Source organism: Sapajus apella, unplaced genomic scaffold (assembly GCF_009761245.1).
Source record: "Sapajus apella isolate SASKATOON/1434 unplaced genomic scaffold, GSC_monkey_1.0 scaffold51, whole genome shotgun sequence".
Classification (NCBI taxonomy): domain Eukaryota; kingdom Metazoa; phylum Chordata; class Mammalia; order Primates; family Cebidae; genus Sapajus; species Sapajus apella.
This window is the reverse complement of record NW_022436991.1, coordinates 11,200,297-11,221,372: the sequence shown is the minus strand read 5'-3', so window position 1 is coordinate 11,221,372 and position 21,076 is coordinate 11,200,297. Positions and strand designations below refer to the sequence as shown.

Sequence of the window (21,076 nt, the reverse complement as noted above, 5' to 3'; positions counted from 1 at the left end):
TGCATGCCAGCCTGGGTGACAAAATGGGACCCCATGGTAGAAGTTTTAAATATCCTACTAAGAACATATCAAATTAAATTTAGTAACTTTTTTTTTTTTTTTTTTTTTTTTTTAGACAGAGTCTCATTGTCATCAGGCACCAGGCTGGAGTGCAGTGGCGTGATCTTGTCTCACTACAACCTCTGCCTCCCAGGTTCAAGCAATTCTCCTGCCTCAGCCTCCCGAGTGGCTGGGACTACAGGTGCACGCCACCACGTTGGCCAGGACAGTTTCAATCTCTTGACCTCGTGATCCAGCCTCAGCCTCCCAAAGTGCTGGGATTACAGGTGTGAGCCACTGCGCCCGGCCTAGTAAATGTTAATAAGTATAATTATATTAGAATAAAATCACTTACAAAAATTTAAATAATTTTAAAAAATGCATCATCTGATCTCTTCTTTATAAAACAGAGTAGAGGTGAATTTTGCTTTTCATCTGAAAGTTTCTTAACTTTAAGACTTAATAGCTTTTTTAAAATGAGGAAAATTTCTAAGATAATTTGGCTTTGAAAACATATATTTAAAATAAAATAAAGGACTAAATCTGGTATTCTGCAGGTTTGCTTTGTTTTTCTGGTAAATAAGATTAACAATGTATTTTATACCATGTTTGCTGGAGTTTTGATCCAAAGATGTGTTCACAGAAATGCTGTCCACTGTAGTCCACTTCCTTAGTCTTGACTGTGGCTCTTTAATACTGTTCATATCCATATTTACATTCAAGTTTGAGTTCAAGCCTGAAAAATTAAAAAACAAAACACTATAAAATACAGCACATTTTCGTTCTAGTAGCACAACTATTTCCTAGAAAAAAAGGTAACGAATCTAATGTTTTCAAACCATATAACTGTTAATACTATAATTTAGTGATATGTAGAAAATATTTCTCCATAAAATTTTGATGATTTTTCAATTCCTTGGCGAAACAACACGGAGAAAAGTTTTAAGGAAGCCAAATTTATAAGTTTACTTTGAATAAAATGCAATTGTTTAGCTACTGCCCAAGTGTACCATGCATGAAGATCTGTGGTCACTTTCAGTTGCTATCTTTTGCTTGTAAATTCGAAAGTAAAAATGTCCTGCACTAGCAATTACACCTAAGGAGGAGATGGCCATATCTTAAGGCACAATTTACTTGACCTTTCCTGATGAGGCACCTCAAACTTGGGTACTATCTTGGAACAAGAATGGAAATTTCAACCTTAGATCAGTGGTTAGAAAACTATTAAGCTAGTTTTTCTTAAAAAGTAATCCAGGGACTATTAAAATTAGAATCACCTAAAAACACTTGTTTAAAAATGAAGACTTTACAGTGGGAGCCACAATCTTCATTTAACAAGTCAGAACCCAGGAGGTTCTTACTCTAAAGTTCCAAATTAAACTGTTTTAAATTTTCTGATCTGTTGAGTCCATGTTAAGTCCAAAGTTTTCAAGTTTGATAACTTGAAAACTTTAACAATGTGAATTCTCTAATATCATGCCTATTTTGCAGAGGGCAACTAAATTTGCTACTCTTGGACCCATCAATCAGATCAGGAGCTAATAATTTTTTTCTGCAGAGGTTCAGCCGGTATATCAGGCTCTGTGGGCCAAATGGTTCCGGTGTCTCCATGCAACTCTGCTGGTGCAGCATGAAAGATGCCACAGACCTCAGGTTAAAGAAAATGTGGCTGTGTCCAACAAAACCTTACAAGAGCAGGCACTGGGCCAAATGTGGCCAACAGGCTATAGCCTGCTGCCAAATTTAGATAACTGTATCAGTGTCTGCATGGGCCAAGCAGACTTTCTTAATCAAGAAGTATCCCTCACTGAAAAGCTGGCCAGGGCAGGAAATCCTACACTTAGACCTTATGTGGCCCAATTTATATGTCAAGTGTGTAGTCAAATAGGAAGAGCCACTTCCCTTCAGTGGTGAGACAGAAACTTCTGCCTGTACTTGGGTATCATTCTTTCACCACTAACTGTTGTCTCTGACATCACCTGACCACCACTAAATGGCTTCTACAGTATTCACCCTCAGTAGTAACTGACAAGGGGAAGTGTTTCTGGAAACGCACAGAGATTACTAATAACCCTAAGGACTCAAAGTACAATTTATGTCCCAGGTGAGCCAAACCAGTTCAACCAAAGAGTGAGGCAGCAGCAGGGGCAACAGCATGCCCCAGGCTCTGCCCACAGCCCAGAACATGCCAGATAACTAAAGGTCTTCAAACACTCTGGCTGACAACCAGCAAAGCTGGTTTATAAGAAACTGCTGTTTGGGAAAAGACGGAAAGAAAAAGCAAAATGAACAGGGCATGAACAATCAAGGGTCAAAATATAATCAAGGGCAGAAGAAAAAAGAGACGTAGGAAAAAGAAAACATATAAATACAAAATCTCCATCCAGTGAATAAAAGCCTGGAGATAACAGAGAAAAAAAGGAGTGGGGTAGAGGTGGGGAGTTACAGGCATAAGAAAGGCAATCTCCTTTCTTACCTCCATTTTCTTATTTAGATGAGTAATCATTTATACATACTCAGACATAATTAAAACTTCAAGTTCTGAGAGCTAGCAAATGTGACGGTGACCATTACCAGCTATTTCACCAAAATAGACTGCTCAAAAATTCTCTGGTATGCTGTTTCTAATAAGAACATCAGCCTTCTCACCCTTAATAGCCTATGATTAAGACAGGTAGGCCTTAAAAAAGTGAAATGTTTCCTTTATTCTAATGCACTTCAAATGAGTATGGAGATTTTGAAATAGTGTGATTTTCACACCTATAATCCCAGCACTTTGGGAGGCCAAGGCGGGTGGATCACCTGAGGTCAGGAGCTCAAGATCAGTCTGGCCAACAGGGTGAAACCCCAATTCCACTAAAAATACAAAAATTATCTGGGCATGGTGGTGCACACCTGTAATCCCAGCTACTCAGGAGGCTGAGGCACGAGAATCACTTGAACCCGGGGGCAGAGGTTGCAGCCTGGGCAACAGAGCAAGACTTTGTCTCAAAAAAAAAAAAAAAAAAAAAAAAAGACATACTGTGATTTTCCTGAATGGAGAGAGAAAACTTTCCTGAACATGGAGCGGGTTAAAACTAGGAGAGGGGATGATAACTGTCTGAGAAGGAACAGCTAAGAGATCAATGTAGCTTTCATGATGAAACAGAGCTGTAAAGGTAAGTGAGAAGGAGACATGCCTATGATACCCAATGCTCAGGCCAAGGAGAAACCCACCTATAGGGAAGTTGCTGAAAGCATTTATTGGTGATGGCCCTTTTTGCAGCTCAGGTGTAGTGTGGGGCATGACATTGTCAAGGAAAGACTTCATGGCTGGCTGATGGAGTGGCTGCTGCTGAGATGGTGGAGTCTGCTGCTTCACCAACAGGTTTGGATCAAGTTGACGAGATTGTTGCATCATTTGCTGCTGCACACTAAGAGGTCGACCCTTAAAACAATGAAATGATTGGAAAAAATTATTTGGGGGAAAAAGTCTTTACAGAAAACTACATATTCCTCTTCATTTTTGAATTCACTTTCTTTTCAGCAGAAAGGTGAATAATCACTGTATAATGTTAACATAACTCATGGACAACCAGCAGACTTAACGAACAACATACTTGATTATATCTTAGTAAGATTGTTTTAAGAAAGACATTCTGAATCTCTTGTTAGAATGGAGATAAGCAGAGTTTATTAACACAAAGATTGCACAGCGAGTTGGAGGGCCGGCTCTACCTGCTGGTCTTGCTGCGGCCGGTTCCCAGAAGGCACGCTTCTCTGACTCTGCGCCCTTTGCTGCTGCGCTAACAATCGCTGGAGGAAAGATGGCAAGAAGGTTGTTACTATGACACCGTTACAAAGTTGTGTGCTCCCGAATGACGACAGTAGATGGACCTAAAGACGACTGGTGCGATCCCCAATGCCAACATATCTCGCCTTATCTAGTACAATCTCTTCCTTGGACTCTCTGGCTTCTAGTCACTGCTGAAATTCAGTCTTTAGTTCAATCTAAACTTTCACTTCAACAGAGAAACTCTTCCTGATCATTGACTTCCGCCAGCACCCCAGACCTGGCTGAGGCCTCCTCTCACAGCATCCTGCACTTCTTCAAAACATTCCTCACAGATTTTCACCATCTGTCTTCCCCAACAGACTGTGAGCTCCATGATGATGACTATGCAAGTTTTGTTTACTGCACTATGTCCTGAACAGAGCCTAGTGTTTGGCACACAGCAAATGCTCCATAAATGTGTATTAAGAAAGACTATGACTTTCCTTACCTGTAACTGGGAGATCTGAGAAAGCTGGTTTAGCTGGTTCAGCATGGCTACCTGTTGAGGGCCAAAGAGTGGATTCAGGCCACCGTTGTTTGGTGCATACTTCAGCAATGAAACTGGAACCTTAGGATCACAATGGTACGTTAATGATCTTGATAAAATAACTCACACTAGCTACTTGTACTGTGTGTTTTAAGTTGTCAATAGAGCAGTTAAATTTGTGGACTATTCACTGGGGGTTATAATCTTTGTCTCTGTCTCACTAACTGACCATTCACATATACTTCTTCGTGAGTTAAATAAAAGATGACAGAGATGAATATTAAACCAGCCAATTTTACTTTGGTTTTGTCCTCCTCTCAAGATGTTTTACAGAAGAAAATGGTAAATTTTAGATTTAAATTATCCTTGACCATACCCTTCCTACAACCAAAGTAATAGTTAATTCAGAACTAGCTGAATCTCAAAGATGCCAATAAATATGATGATGCTTAGCTAGCCATTTCATTCAAATACAAAATCATGCAAGGTCCTTTTTGCAGGTAAACAGAAGAATGTAAGGAAACCTTATTTACCTGAGGGGAGAGTAATGGAGGAGGCACTTGAGCACGGAGATTAGGCTGAGACGAACTAAGAGGTTGTGCTGGAGGCTGCTGCATGCCCCGGGGTTGTGCTGCTGTGTTTCCAACACCAAACATACTGGGATTGCCATTCTGTGAAAACAACGAGCAACAAATGACAGCGGGATTCCTTAGGGACAAACATCTCATTGCCATATTGTACTATGATTTAAACAATAGAACTACATGTAGAGAGATCTTATTACTAATACAAATCATTCAACTGAGAGCCTAAATTACACATCTGGACTTACCTGTCTAACAGAATTCAAGTTTTGCATACCCAGCCCTGCTATGGAGCCAAGGGCCTGGTTAGGTAGTGCACTATTTGAAGGGGGAAGCTTCATGCTTTGACTGGACATAAACTGCATGTTTTGGGATTCATCTGCTACAATGCCATCCTGATTGGACAGACAGAAAGATGTGCAACACCAGCCAAGCAAACAAGTGGAAGGGAGAAATCATTGCAGGAACAGAAGAGAAGTCACATGACATTCCAGCATCAACAGGAAACAGGTAGAAAACAGAAGAGATCAGATTAGTGTTAATTCTAGAGCACACAAAAAGAGCCAAACATATTTTATGGGATTAAGAAGAAAATATAAATGCAACCTCTATGCTAAATTGAGACATAAAAAGACAGTGAACTTCAAAATCCAGTAAAAGAATTTGGTATTGGATTGTAACACTTTATATTATATAAAATGTTTTAAAATATTAGTGTGAAAATTATGCTATTAAGTGTGCTGGTTTGTCAAGTCAGAGGTAAAAGTAAAAAATCTTACCTTATCAAAATAAGGATTGCGCTCCATGGAAGACTCTTTGGAAATCTGAGGCCGAGAACCAGGGCCTTTCCCGACCGTTCGATTGTAATCACCAATATTTAGGCTATGTTTATCTATCTCCATTCGTTTGTCTTGTAACATTCCTAATAAATGCAGGAGACTATGTTATCAAACAAGAAGACAACCCATTGGTTTCAGATAAATTTACAACAAGAGCAAAATACTTTCCAAACCCAAATGACTTCACCCAAGTCAAGGATATGTGAAAAATATACTTGCATTTCATAAATTTTATATTCCTCACAAGTGAAGTTCCAATTAGGAGATACTGTTATTTTACTGAAACAAATAACTTGAAATAGACTAGTAAACAGAAGGTGGCTAGCTGATAACCTCACTTTATTGACTGATTGATTGAGACAGTCTCGCTGTCACTCAGGCTGGAGTGCAGTGGTGGTTTCCTGGATCACTGCAACCTCCGCCTCCCAGATTCAAGCGATTCTCGTGCCTCAGCCTCCCGAGTAGCTGGGATTACAGATGTGTACCACCACACCCGACTAATTTTTGTATTATTAGCAGAGAAGCAGGTTTCTCTATGTTGGCCAAGCTGGTCTTGAACTCCTGACCTCAAATGATCTGGCTGCCTCGGTCTCCCAAAGTGCTAGGATTACAGGCATGAGCCATCGGGCCCAGCCTCATTTTAAAAAGACTCTAAGGACACATAAAGACACTTTTAGTCATCTCTAATCTGCTGAGTTTTATAATACAGGTAAGTTTCCATTAACAAGTAACAAAAAAAAACAAAAACAATCAGCATGCACTGTGATAATCTGCCATTTAATAAATGATTTATGTCAGTCACCATCATAAGTGCTTTTCTCTCTTTTTTTAGACAATATCTTGTCGCCTAGGCTGAAGTGCAGTGGCGTGATCTCGGCTCACTGCAACCTCTGCTTCCCAGGTTCAAGCAATTCTCCTGCTTCAGCCTCCCGAGTAGCTTGGATTACAAGCACTTACCACATGCCCAGCTAATTTTTCTATTTTCAGGAGAGACAGGGTTTCACTATGTTGATCAGGCTGGTCTCCAACTCCTGACCTCAAGTGAGCTGTCCACTTTGGCCTCCTGAAGTGCTGGGATTACAGGCATGAGCCACTGTGCCCGGCCTCATTGTCACTGTTAACACAGGTTTTCATCTCCCTATTCCTCATTCTTGACGTTTTCTCAATCCTCAAATCTCAATATCATTTCTTTGCAATTGCTGTTCTTTGAGATGTCTGCTACCACCTTAATACTTACCTTTACTATTCTCATTCCAGGTAAGTGGAAGAGGAAAACATTTTAACAAAAGGAAAACAATTCTGAAAGTAGCTAAGAGGTGCTGTTCCAGACATAAATCTGGTATCTGAATAATCCACCTTTCACACTTAAGAGCCCTCTCTTGAATGTCAATAATCCTTACCACAGATTCCTCCTCTGTTCTGTGTTAAGGTGTCACAATTCACTGGTAACACCCAAGCTAGCCATCATGAACTCTTTTCCCCACTCTCTCCATCTAATCCTGTAACCAATTCCAACCAATTCTCCTGTCTCTCCTGTCTCTCTCTCCAAGCTGTTCCTTCTTGATAATTCACATTATTTTCACCTATGCAAATAATATCTTTTGAAAGAATAGTAGCGGCCAGGCATGGTGGCTCACACCTGTAATCCCAGCACTTTGGGAGGCCAGGTCAGGAGTTTGAGACCATCCTGGCCAACATGGTGAAACCCCATCTCTACAAAAATACAAAAGATTAGCTGGGCATGGTGGTGGGCGCCTGTAATCCCAGCTACTCGGGAGGTGGAGGCTGCAGTCAGCCAAGATCATGCCACTGCACTCCAGCCAGGTGACAGTGAGACTCCATCACAAAAAAAAAAAAAAAAAAAAAAAAAAAAAAAAAAAAAAAAAAAAAAAAGGAAAAGAAAAGAAAAGAAAAGAAAAAAGAAAGAGTAGAGTAGCAGCATGTTACATCTTTTCCACAAACCATTCCCCAACACTTCTGCGTCCCTGCATCCCTTTAAAAAGAAACTGTCAAATGATGCAATCTCCCCTTAGTCCTCCAGTCCTCTAGTAGACCCATTACGAATCACTACCGCTAAGCCCCATTGTCAAATCGATTCCCTGAAAACCAGTTTTCACTTTTCAAAACTCTGTACTCACTTGGCTTCTGAAAAATTATTCTACTCTAACTTGTCCCACTTCTGCTCCGGATCCCACCCTTAAATGTCATTATTCCTCAGGGCTGTCTTTGGTCCATTATCCTTCAACTCTCTCGAGTCAAACTATTCCTATGGCTTACACTATCATCCACATGTAATTAATTACACTTCATCTCTCAAGCCCCATCTATTCTGAGCACCACATCCAGATTTTTGACTGTTTACTGGACATCATGACAGGTGGTTTTCAGAGCACCTTCAAACTCAGTATCTTATCTATCAAGCCTGCTATTCCTATATTTCCTACCTCAAATAATGACCACTTATATTGTTTCTCAGCTCCAAATTCACCCTTTTTGACTGCTCCATGAAAATCTATCTGCACCCTTTACATTTTTTTCCTTAGCCAGCTGATACTGAGGTTTTGTCAGAAGAGGGTGGTGGAGAGACAGGGCAAGAGGAAGAGTGCTGCTTCCTGGGCCAGCATGTACATTTGGTAGGTATGGGCAGCCCTTGCAGCTTCTCCACTGCCTGGTGGGTTAACAGCACTCAGTGGCAGCTTCTCCCAGCATTCTCCTCCATTCCACACCAAACGGTTTTGTCACAGAGTGTCTCTGGTGAAATACCTCTCTATGAATGCCTTTTCCTAGCACCGCAGAGGGCAGATTTCCCACAAGTTCCACCAGCATGACATCGTAGCAACTTCTGTGCCATTCAGTGAGCCATGGGGGAGGCAGAAACTTGTCCTAACAGGAAGAAGCTCACATTCTGGACGTGGGTTTTTCTTGCCTATAAAGCTTCTGCCATCCACAGCCTCACAGAATGCCTTCTCCACTGTCGTAGCACTCCTCACAGCCATCATGTCTTATCTAGGAGCTCATGTCACAGCACAGGATATACAGGACTGGGTTCATGCCCATGGGATTAACCGATCTTACCACATATGCCACTGTCTGAAAGTAGCTAACCAAATTGACAGGCTTACTAAAGAATCAGTTAAAAAGCAGGTTGGGAGACAACATCCTAAAAGGGCTGGCATCTGTCTTAGGAGGATGTGGTATGTGTCTCCCCCATTACCAGAATTTGCAGGTCTCTCAGAATCAAAAGGTGAAAGTAGGAGTGGCTTCTCTCACAGTTATACCTAATGAGCCACTTATAAAACACTTTCTGTTCGGACAACTGCTGATTTACAGAACTTTGTCCTTGAGAGAGAAAATGCTTCCAACAAAAACCACAACAATGGTTCTTCTGCTCTGCAAGATGAAGACTACCTGGACATTTTGTACTCCTTCTGATATGAACCAGCAGGCAAAAAAAAGGACTAGTCTACTGGCTGCGGTAACTGATGTGATTATAAAATGAAGGCAGTGAAGACTGTCTGGAACCCAGGGGATTTTCTGGGATGCTTCTTAGTACTTCCCATACCCAGTAGTGAAGGTCAATGAAAAATGACGGCAACCATAAGAAGCAGGACAACTGGGGGCTCAGATCCTTTGGGAATGAAGGTTTGGGTCACTTAACTCCACCAGCTAAAGAACCCAGAGCAGCTGAGGTTCAACCTGAAAGGAAGAGGCAGTGATGGGAGGAAAGCACAGACACCAATGATGGCTTGCGGCCAATTACAGAAATAACAATGGTAGTAGATTTGAATGTTTTCTATTGTTTGTCATATGGATGTGTTAATTTGCATAGGCCAAGCATTTTCTTTCCTGTTTTTACGTTATTCACAAGTTATTAGATGGTAACTTTTATCATTGAGTCTTTAGGTAACAAACTGTGACTGAATTTCTGGGATGATTGTATAGCCCGTAAAAAATACAATGACCCTTGAGATGGTTCATCTCTTCAGTTTAGAGATGAATACCTCCTCATTTGCAAGAAAGAAAGCAGTATCTTGTTAAGCAGAAATACAGAGTTGCGTTGTCATTATACTGGACAAGTTATGTGTAGAAAAGTACATAAGGAAGGGGAGTAGTGGTGATTACTGACTTACTTCCTCTAGCTCCAATTTTTCACCCTTTCTGATTGCTCTGTGAAAAAAATGGACTTGGGCCCTCTATAGATATTATTTCCTTTGCCATCTGGCACTGACATTTTGCAGGTACAGCATGTAGAAGGAAAGGTTTGGTTTCCTAGTTCTGGTCTGCTCTCTCCTGCAGCACAGGTAGCTTTGCCAGCACCAGGCTCCTGCAATGCTCACTTCACCGGTGGCTGGCAGTATCTACCGGCATCCCCTCTGGCAGCTTCGTAGTATAAGACACCTCTCCTGTGCTCTGCTTTCACTGGTATCTTAAGAGGGTGGATTTCCTGGAATCCTACTGGCATGGCAACATGGTGAGACGAAGGGGGCTCTTCCTTGAGCATGCTATGTCAGTCCTCACTGAGTGACTTCCCCTTGTATCTGCTATTGCTACTCTAATTCCTTGTTAAAGCCTTGTATATTACAATTTTCCTGTTCAAATTACTGTGTAGTTTCTCTCTCCTGACTAGACTCCAATGAACTCAATAGCATTAGCATCTACTAAACAGTCCATGAAGTTTTCATCAAACTCTCTTCCTCACCTGCCTAACAAATTGGTTCAAACTGGTTATCAACTTCTGTTGATTCCAAATCCTATGTCTCCATGAATTAGATTATTTGCATCTGCTATCTTGGTTTGGAGCTTTGAAAATAATTACTGGCTACTGAAACAAGTATCCACCTGGTTTTTCTATCTTTAGTAACTTCTGGTCTATCTCCTGCTACCAATGTTTTCTATTCTAAGATACTGTCAATCTATAACCAAGATGATTTTTCTAAAACATAAATCCAAACCATGCCATTCCCCTGCTTCAGTTTAATCTCATATTTTAAGAATAAAGTTCAAATTCCCAAGCTCCTCATGACTTAGCACCTGCCTCATTTTCTAGCATCTTCATCCAAGTGATCTTTCATCACCACCACCACCCCCACAACCCCCACCAATTTTCTTTTTCTTGTCCATTCTATGGAACTACTTGCCATTTCTCTAGCGTAGTTTAAGAGTCTGTCATATATCTAGGTCCTTCTATATGCTGTTCCCTAATCAAGAAGACTATACCCTCCAATCTGAATAACTCCCTTTTGGCAGGACTATCTGTAAGGTAATCTGACTAACATCATCAATGATCTGTTCAGTGGCCTGCACTTCCAAGGCACATGCACTAATTTAACCAGAGCATGTGTATGTATATTGGACAGCACAGTCTCCCCTTGTCCTGGTCTATATCAGGGTTCTTTCAGTAGAATCATGTTGTGGATGTGCTTGTCCCTCAATGAGGAATAGAAACAAATTTAATTTTCTCTTACCTCCAGAAAGGTCCATCTTATTGCTTTGTACATTTTCCTCTGGTGAGTCTCTCTGAAGAAAGAAAATGCAGCATGTTAGCAGACCTTAATTTATCAATGTAAACAATAAAAAAAATGAAGAATTTTACTTTATTTCATTGTCTGTGAAATTCAAGTGAATCATAAAGCTTCATTTTTCATTGTCTAATGTAATTTTTAAAATTTTTTAAAATAAGACATGAGACCAAAGTTTTTAGCTGAAGCCATAAAAATAAAGGTTTGGAGGTCAATTTTACCCTAACATCAAGCACATTCCTAAGGACTCGAAGACAAAAAATAATTCTTAAAAAAAGAGTGAAATCAAGATAAATTATAGACCACCATTAGAGGAGGAAGGAGCTGCTAAGAAAACACACTTACCGAAAAACTGATATTTGAAAACTGTTTAACAAATGGATTTATCCACGCTTCTTCTTGTTTGTTTCCACCTTTCATCATTCCCTTTGTAAAATAAAAGAGTAGAAAAGATGCCATGGCCATCTCTGTTTAACTGGGTATAGTGACGGATTAATAAAACTTAAGACAATCCCCAATTCTCATTTTTAGCCAATAATTCCTCCTCCAATCAACTCTTATCAGAGTTGTTAATGATTAAAAATCAACTTATTTGATTTTCAACTTCCTTTGCTCCAGTCCTCTGGTATAGCTGTAATGTACAGAGAAATCTCTAAAGGCAAGCAGTCAGAAGGAAAAGACAGAAGCAAAAGGCCTCAATGACCCACAAATATGAAAACAGGGCCTCTGAGTAATGGAGAAGTGTAAGATTAGTTATAATTTAGATTTTTGGAATTTTCACTCCAAACCAAAGTAAAAAAAATAGTGACTCAGGTTAGTCCAAAGAAGCCAATTTAACCCATAATTTAATTATGCTATATGCATTCTACTGAAAAAACACCATGAGTTTCCTACATGAAAAAGTAGTTTAAAAATTCAATTTGTGTTGCCAAGAACACATGTCCAGCAGATTGAACCTGGGATTCCTCCTGCTTAGGGCTGGCTCTCTGCAGCTGGTTGGGGTACGGGTGGTATGGAAACTCCATTGAGTTGAGAGGACGAAAGATCTGTAATTAGCAGTCTAGTAGACAAGGAGGCTGGAAGCCAGAGAGACCTAGGTCTCTCATTTATGTGAGGATCACAGGACCATCCTCAGTCTGTTGCCTTCATTACCCTTTCCCATTGCTACTGTCCATTCCTTCTGACTGTGGAACAGAACAAAGCTTCACAACTTCCCCCCAAATGCAGGTTTCTGAAGCAAGCGCCTAACTCTCTCCGCAGATTCTGAAGTTGGCTTTGATCCCTTTTCCACTTTTACCCCATCCATCCCCATACCTAACTAGCTGCCAAGTTCTTCTGTCCGTTCTATTCTGAAATGCCTCTCAAATTAGTCACTTCCACTATATACCTATTCTCATTTCCCAACTCAAGCCCTCCTTTCTAGCTTGAATTAATGCAGATGCTCCCTGAGATCCCTAACTGTGCCTCTCCTCTACGTCAATTTATATTTCATACTATCATTGATTAGCTTTCTTTTACAAATTAATAATTTTAAAACCCCACTGATACTGTTTTCTATTCAATTTCATTGGTTCCATAGTTTACACAAAATAAAGTTAAAACTCCTTGGCATACTATTGAAGACACTACAATCTGCCTTAACTACAGAGTCAGATCTCTTGTCACTTCTTCCTAGAAATTCTACATTTTAGTTATGTTGGGCTACTATCTTCCTTAACACATCCCACCCCAAGAATCTTGCAAATTCAAGCTGACATTCTTAGGAAGCTCTCCTAATGCCCCATACTAGACTGTGAGCTCCCGAAAGGTGAAGCTCATATCTCAGTGTATTTGAATCCCCAGCACCAAGCACAGTACCTGGCACACAGCAGAGGCTAAATAAATGTTTGCAGTTGCTTTCTAAAGATTTTTACTAGTAGAAACAAAGGAGAAAGAGTAAAAAGGCTACACACCCTTTCCCTTCTCCTTTTTTTGCCACTCAGACCCTGTAAGGAAAGACAAAGTCACAAAACAGCATGGTCCAGTGGGAGGAACACAGGGTTTGGAATTGGAAGACCTAAACTTAAGTCCTTACTCTGTCACTTACTAATTATTGCAACTTTGGGCAAGTCATCACCTTTTCCAGTCTCAAATTCCTCATCAGTGTCCTATCTTAGAAGGTTATGAGGATCAAATGATTTATGTAAAACATGGAGCACTTCATAAGCTATATGGCAAGGCAATAGGCAAATTCAGCCAAATGAAAAGTTTTAAAAATGAAAATGGTAGGTCCTAGACTTAGAATCCCAGGATTAAAAGGGAGGAACCTTAGCAGTTAGCTAGTCCAGCTATCCACTGGTATTTGACTTCTATAAGGTCCCTCAAAAGGTAATCATTCTCAAGTATGGTGGGTTAGGATGTTATGTTAGAACCACTTGGGGGACTGGGCACGTATTTTGAAAATGGTCCCCAGGAGGATCTGATGCCAGCCGCCAGTGCCACCTCTTAAGAACCAGTGCTCTAAATTAGTGGTTCCTAAACCTGGCTCTGCACCACAGACATCTGGGCAGTTTCTTTAGGATAAGAAACTTGGTCCAATTTCCAAAACTTCAGTAGACCTGAGGTATAGGAACTTGCATTTGTAACAAATGCTACGGGATTCTGACGTAAAGTCAGCTTTAGGAATATGATTTGTCCACAAATAAAAGCAAAATCGGGCTGAGTGTGGTGGCTCACACCTGTAATCTCAGCACTTTGGAGGCTGAGATGGGTGGATAACGAGGTCAAGGGATGGAGACCATCCTGGCCAATAGGGTGAAACCCCATCTCTACTAAAAATATGAAAATTAGCTGGGCGTGGTGGCATGTGCCTGCAGTCGCAGCTACTCGGGAGGCTGAGGCAGGAGAATCACTTGAACCCAGTAGGCAGAGGTTGCAGTGATCCAAGATTGCACCATTGTTCTCCAGCCTGGGTGACAAGAGACTCTGTCTCAAAAAAAAAAAAAAAGAAAAAAAAAAAAAAAAAATAAAAAAAAAAAAGGCAAAATCAAGCTCAGATCATTCCTTGGGATTTTTGTCACAGGACCTTTTGGGATGAGATAGGGACAAAGATGACAGGTGAATAAGGAGGATGGTGATTCTGGGTAAAGGGGTGGCAGGGAAACTCCAGGTGTGGGGGTGAAATGGGAGATGAACTGGCAGTGGGATGGAAAGAGTCAACATGGAGATTTGCCCTTCTCTTCATCCTCACCACTGCAGGCACCACCCTAGGATGAGGGGTTGTCCCAGGCAGCACTGGTAGAGGGGGAGGAGGAGAGAAATCCCAAGCTGTAGCAGTGGGGAGAAAGGAAGTTCCTGTGGTCTTATGTTTCGCTAGCTGGCTGCCCATACAGGTGGCTATACCTAAGGTGGAGGCTGCCTGGACTGTACTCACTGCCAGAAATGGGCAGGCAAAAAGTTAATTTTCTGTGGGTAAACTACCTTTGGAATTTAAAGTTTCAAGGGCTTTGCCCTTGAAATGTTTACCTTTGATGACATTTTCTTTGTATATGGTGGCCAATTTAAAGATGAGTTAAGCTCTTGAGATGAATTACTATTCCACATTCCAATCTCTACATCCTCTTCCTCTTCCCAGCCAGTGGGGCGATTTCCAGGCAATGGCATATCATCACCACACCAGCCATCTTGCATAGATTTTGGCCCTGATTGTGGATTTGTGATACAAAGAGAAACATACTTTAATAAAAGAATTCTTTCTAGAGAAGAAGCATATATTAAAAATTGGGTAGAGAACCTAAGAAAACACACACACACGCACAATTATTTCCCTTCCTGCATCTACAGAGAAGAAATGTATGTTTTATACTGAGCTAAAAGTTCCATGAAAAATAATTTATTCTTAAAAATTTAATAAAACTCCTCCATGCCTTTACAAATCATGGTTCTTGAATAATGGTGGCACTCTCATTTGTATCCACTTAATAATCTGCATAGTGATGCACAAGACAAAGAAAATGAATGAAATTTGAAAGAATCAATTTTTGTATATATTTCAAAAAGAAAGGCCAAAGAGTATTCAAAGTCATAAGCAGAAAGCATCTTATCTTCACACATGGCCCCTGGGATTCCTATGGGGTATCTTGTACACAACCTATGTGATAATGACAATGTTAATTTGAATCTTGGGTCCTTTCTGAACTATGCTAATTACCTGTAACTTTCAGGGAATCATCTGACAGTTTGAATACGTGTTCTCATAGGTATACTATTTAGCCTCTCAGGCTGGATGACATGAAAGTTGCTAGTAAACTCTTTCTAGATAACCTAATTTGGTAAAATATAATTTAAAGTATATGCAAATTAATAGTTACAGTTCTAAGAAATATGAGAAAAGAGGAAAATTCAAAAGAGAATAAACCACGTTACAAAACCAAAGAAGCAAAATACTGAACCATCATCTATCATGTCATATTACATGAATATATTATAAATAACATAGAAACCTTATCTAATTATTTAATTATAGTCAGTGAGTGATCACCACTGCTACACAACAACTACCAGGCATTGTCAGTAACTTACCAGATTTGCTTAACGCTTGTGGACCAACAGAGCTGGAGCCCCACGTGGATGTGCTGGATGCCGCAGCAATAGGTTCCCCCCAGCTGGGACCACTGTCTATGGGCTTACCCCATGCTGAAGTACCATTATCCACAGTTGTGGCTGGAGTAGAAGGCTCCCCCCAGGGCTCACCCCAGCCTTTAGAAAGTGTGGGAAAAGAAGTCATCAGCATAGAAGGTAAGGAGGTGCAGTGGAATAAGGGACAATAAAGAATATTTAGGCACCAAGGATGAAGAACCTCATGTTTATGTACTGAATAATGATACTGTGATAGGCAAAAAGATGGCATCTGTTTGATGTTAAAAAAAAAAAAAAAAAAGACAAACTATTTCTCATTAATATAACTATAAGGTGAGAAGTTTTTAAACTTCTTTCATAATTACCCTCTAGGCCTATAGCTGATTATGGGAAACCACTCTCCTTTGAGCATGAATTTAATTCCTGGAAAAGTCAAGTCTTTCTGAATGAAATTTTGTGAATTGGAGCAGGTGATGAGCTATACCAGCTGGGTGCAGTGGCTCACGCCTGTTATCCCAGCACTCTGGGAAGCTGAGGCGCAGATTACCTGAGGTCAGTAGTTTGAGACCAGCCTGACCAACATAGCAAAACCTGGTCTCTACTAAAAATACAAAAATTAGCCAGGTGTGGTGGCGCACGCACACCTGTAGTCCCAGACACTTGGGAGGCTGAGGGGAGAATTGCTTGAACCCAGGAGGTGGAGGCTGCACTAAGCTGAGATTGCGCCACTGCACTCCAGCCTGGGTGATGGATCAAGACTCCATCTCCAGAAAAAAAAAAGTTGTGTACATGTGCACCCTTTTCACACCACATACACTGGGAAAACAATTAACTACCCAGCTAACAATAATGAGTCACCTACTTTTTACACATGCTGAACAATGCTTATTTTAAAATTTGAAGTATTAGGGTGAGGTTGTCCAAAGGAAAAAAGAGAAAAAAAAAATCAAAGCCAACATGCTTCATCTTAGCTACATACTTCTTCCTTTTAAGAATCAAACCTAAATTAATACAACAAACTATACTTAGACTAAAAAAAAAAATTAAGTGCTAAAAAGTTAGCTCACGAAAGCACTCCTTATCTACTTCCAATGAGACTACTAAGACAATGTAGCCAATCACACTTAATGAAAATATTGTCAGGATAATTTTCAGAGACAGGAATTAGTTCATTATAAGAGAGGAAAGTAAGAATATACTAAATACACAAATGTACATACTGTATCTAAGTAGAGTTAAATTTCTCCCCTACTTAAAAAAAAAATACCTTCTAAAGCCAAATATAGTACCTAAAGTTTAGAGAGTACTGTATTTATGAGATACTTGTTTTATTTCTGGGGAAATTTTAGTCGAATAATAAAACCAGAAGTTAAGGCCTAACTCAAAACAACTTAGAGAAGTGTACAGCATTCCCACTTGACTGCCCTTGTCCAATTTGCCTTCTGTTGCATTTCTAATAGAGAATGAAGTATGCAGGACTCAAACACTGCCAAAAAGTGGAGCTCTGTTCTCTGGTGGTAAACATCACCCCTATAATTTTCCTCAAGTTGCTTCTGGATTACACTCAACAGCCTTTGTATGCATATCCAAGCACTTTGTTACACAAATCTTATAATAACAGTAAGTTAAAACAAGGCTTGATTCCATAAAATAGAAACTTACCAGAGCCACTGCTTGCCTCTTTGTTTGAGATGGCACTTGCAGGCGGTAGCAGCTGATGTACCTGTGCTTGCTGGTCTGAACGGCTGTTGCCATTTGGGACATTTTTGTTCCACATGTTCACATTTTTGTAGTTGTATTTGCTTGGATCTCCCCAAGCTGAAGTTCCATCATCAATCTCCATTTTGCGACGTATAGATTCTGGGGATGGTTCCTCCCAGCCTGTGGGTTCTTCTTCTTTTGTTGGGGCTGGTATAGGTCCCCCCAGCCAGCCTGTACCAGGAGGTTTGCCTGTAGCTGGTGGGATTCCCCAAGATCCAACAACGTCTTGTTGCTTGTTCCAGTCTGGAGAGCTGACTGGCTTTGACGAATCTCCCCAACCTAGAGACTGATTAGACTTTGGAGGGTCTCCCCATCCCTGGGAAGGAGTAGGTTTAGAAGATTCATCCCATCCTGAAGAATTATTTGGATTTATGTTATTTCCCCAAGTAAAAGAACTAGTTTTACCAAGTTCGTTCCAACCAGAAACGGACCTGTCGCTGTCACTACCTCCTGAGCTGGATTTCTTATTGGCCTCACCCCAATGGTTACTTCTTGAAGTTTCTCCCCAGTTATCACTGGCAGAAACAGACCACCCTTGGCTTGATTTCTGTCCATCACCCCATCCCTGTTTGTTCTTTTGCGAATCATTCCATGCAGCCTTCTCCTCTTTACAATTCCCCCACTGATTGCTCTTGACCATTCCTGTAGCAGCAGAATCATCTTCCCACCCCCCCTGGCAGTTTGAGCCTTTGGAATCTCCCCACCTCAGAGCAGGTTTAGGATCGCCCCACCCCGATACAGATGAGGTATCATTACTATTAGGGCTAGTCTTATCTATACATGCCCCTGAGTTAAAAGTCTGTGTTGCAGAGCTTCCCCAGGCCTCTGTCCCATTGTCAGTCTTTCGTTCCCCTCTAGGTGATGTTTCTGTATCCCAGGCAGTATTCTGCTTAATAGGAGTCTGTCCCCAACCAGAGTTGGACAGGACACGTGGATCTAAGTCAGTTCTGTTTACAATGCTTTGGAGTAATGTGTGCTGATCAATTTTTCTTCTGTCTCTATTCTGACTTTCCCCAGTTCCTTTCTCCTCAAGGCGTCCAGTGCTTTCTGTACTACCATCGCTCTCCACTGTACCTCCTGTTTTGGCCCACACACTGCTTTGCTCATTTGTCTGAGATGTGGCAGAACCCTGATCCTCTTCTTCAGTAGATTTCCATCCATTTGTAAACTTCTTACCATTGCCATTTGCACTGTCATTGGAATGCTGATTGCTAGGCAGTTTGTTCCACTCAACGCTGGGCAAATTAGTGCCAGTGTTTTGTGCAGGGGTTCCCCATCCTCTTCGACTTCCTCCAGAATTTGCGCCATTTCCACTTCCCCATGACGTACTCTGTGAGTTTGCTGCACCAGATTCCCACACGCCACCTCCTTTGTTTGTGTTAACTTGAAAGTTAGTGCCCATAGGCCCATTTACGCCAGGCTGCATTAGAGTTGCATTCACAGTGTCACCATTAGCTTGGCCATTAGGGCCTGAACATTTGTCTCCAGAGTAATTAGAACCATAGGCACCCCATGTAGTACCATAAGAGCCTCCACTTTTTGACTCTCCATTGCTAAGGTGAGAAAGGGAAGTGCCATTCATACCTGATGGAGCCTGCATCTGAGGATGATTCATTGTGCTCACACGCCAGGCCCCTGTATTACTACTGGGCAGCTCATTATTCTGCACTGAACCGGAGTTTGGTAAACTAGAGGTCATAAAGTTAGTAGTGTTATTTGGTCCAGTCATTTCAGTGGTAATATTTTGAGGTTGACCACTGAATGAAACCTTCTGTGTACCACTTACTTCAGATTCACAAGTTTCCTGAAGGCTTCCCCAGGTACCATGGGTAGAACCACCACTCACTTTAGAGTTAATACTCTGATTGTTAGGCATCTGGCCTATAGAACTGCACTGAATATTGATACCAGAACTACCACTCCCTACAGGCCCTTTTAGGGCAAGTCCATTGTTCTCTAATACTGGCCAGGCACCATGGTTGCTAGCTGAATTCAAAGTGCTTGGATTTAACCCTCCATTTGATGAAGAACTTACAGTGCCCCAAGCATTCATTCTATTGTTGCTACTTTCAGATTTGCTTTCAGGAGCATCCACAGAGACCTGACATGTGCTTATTATGGCTCCATGGGAAAAACCCCATGGTCCAGTACTACTTCCATGGCCCACATTATTGCTGCTGCTACCAACTACAAACTTGTTTTGGGAACCAAGTCCAGTGCTATTCCGAAGGCCATCTTTTTCACCACCTGTGTTCCCTGAAGCCATGATAGTGATGTTTCTCTCTGATTCAGAACTGGAGGCAGAATCAGCATCCATACATTCTGAAGCCAACTCCGGATCACTGCCAGGGACTGAGGGCCATGCTTCTTTTTCAGACAAGTCACTTACAACAGCATTCTTACAGTTTGTGCTAGAATCACATGTAGAAGACACAAGTCCCCGCTGGGAATTTTCATAATGGGATCCTGAAGTACTGTGGTTTATATCTAGGATAAAGGAGAAGTACAACTATTTATAAAGTGTTAGGCCAATGACACTAAATCAAACTTAAGAAAAATGACAAATACATTATAAATATATGTGGCTGCTCAAATTTAACAAGCTATGATCCTTGGCAGAATGGTTACAAGGGCACTGCTTATCTTACAGCCACCAACTTTCCATGTTCAACTGATATTATCCTAAGATCCTAGAGGACATAGCAGCCCCTTGATAAATACTTGCTGAATGAACACACTGTTAACAGATTGGTAAATAAAAGAATTCCGGAGTCAAGAAGGTCTAGGAGGCAGTGACACATAGGATAATGGAGCAACCCAGGCACAGAAGTTTGACATAGGAAGATGGGTAAGGAGAATTGAATAGCCCAAATTTGATGAAAGGTATTAGATATCTTTTCCACCCTCCGTTTTCAAGTATAGCTTTTCTACAACTGTTTTGGGTATTGCAACAAGTTTATAAAAATTTGTAAGAATGGTAAGATAAGAATCGGAAAGGTTTTTTCATCACATTCCATTTCATTAGTGTCCATATTCAACCGGAAACATTATACCCAAGTCACAGTTCAATTTCAGTTTTCAGTTCAACTTCCTCTCATAAAATTTTCTTAATTTACCTTCATAACCACATTTATATAAAAGATAACAGAAAAGTAATTATTTATTATGTTGAAGATCACAGAATTATTATGGTCTCAAAGAATCAACTGCTGACACTGGAGATTAATGACAAGTCATACAATCTTATAATCTTGGACTTCCTGCTATGTATTATCTGGTTATTTTACCACAGGTAGGACGCTGCTTTTGATAGTTCCCCAGATACTTAATTCCCACTTGGTTTAAGGATCTGGTAGGCAGAAATTCCTCAGGGGCATTCACCTGCATAAGCCATGTGCATTTAGACTGTCTTGAAG

At 40.8% G+C, this 21,076-nt stretch overlaps 1 protein-coding gene across 5 annotated transcripts in view; it reads right to left on the bottom strand.

Annotated features, from left to right (window-relative positions):
- TNRC6A (trinucleotide repeat containing adaptor 6A) overlaps window positions 1–21,076 on the bottom strand; it is a 221,969-nt gene that overhangs the window by 16,896 nt on the left and 183,997 nt on the right. For 3 of the 5 annotated variants that reach the window (XM_032242975.1, XM_032242976.1, XM_032242979.1), the window contains 13 exons: window positions 17,562–20,147; window positions 15,843–16,019; window positions 14,787–14,962; window positions 13,235–13,267; window positions 11,628–11,708; window positions 11,229–11,280; window positions 5,704–5,846; window positions 5,173–5,319; window positions 4,874–5,011; window positions 4,302–4,421; window positions 3,757–3,834; window positions 3,256–3,466; window positions 644–775 (listed from right to left, as the gene is read on the bottom strand). In XM_032242975.1, the coding sequence (XP_032098866.1) occupies window positions 644–775; window positions 3,256–3,466; window positions 3,757–3,834; window positions 4,302–4,421; window positions 4,874–5,011; window positions 5,173–5,319; window positions 5,704–5,846; window positions 11,229–11,280; window positions 11,628–11,708; window positions 13,235–13,267; window positions 14,787–14,962; window positions 15,843–16,019; window positions 17,562–20,147 (4,074 nt within the window). The remainder of the gene's footprint in view (window positions 1–643; window positions 776–3,255; window positions 3,467–3,756; window positions 3,835–4,301; window positions 4,422–4,873; window positions 5,012–5,172; window positions 5,320–5,703; window positions 5,847–11,228; window positions 11,281–11,627; window positions 11,709–13,234; window positions 13,268–14,786; window positions 14,963–15,842; window positions 16,020–17,561; window positions 20,148–21,076) is intronic. The other 2 variants (XM_032242977.1, XM_032242978.1) reach the window with 1 other exon arrangement.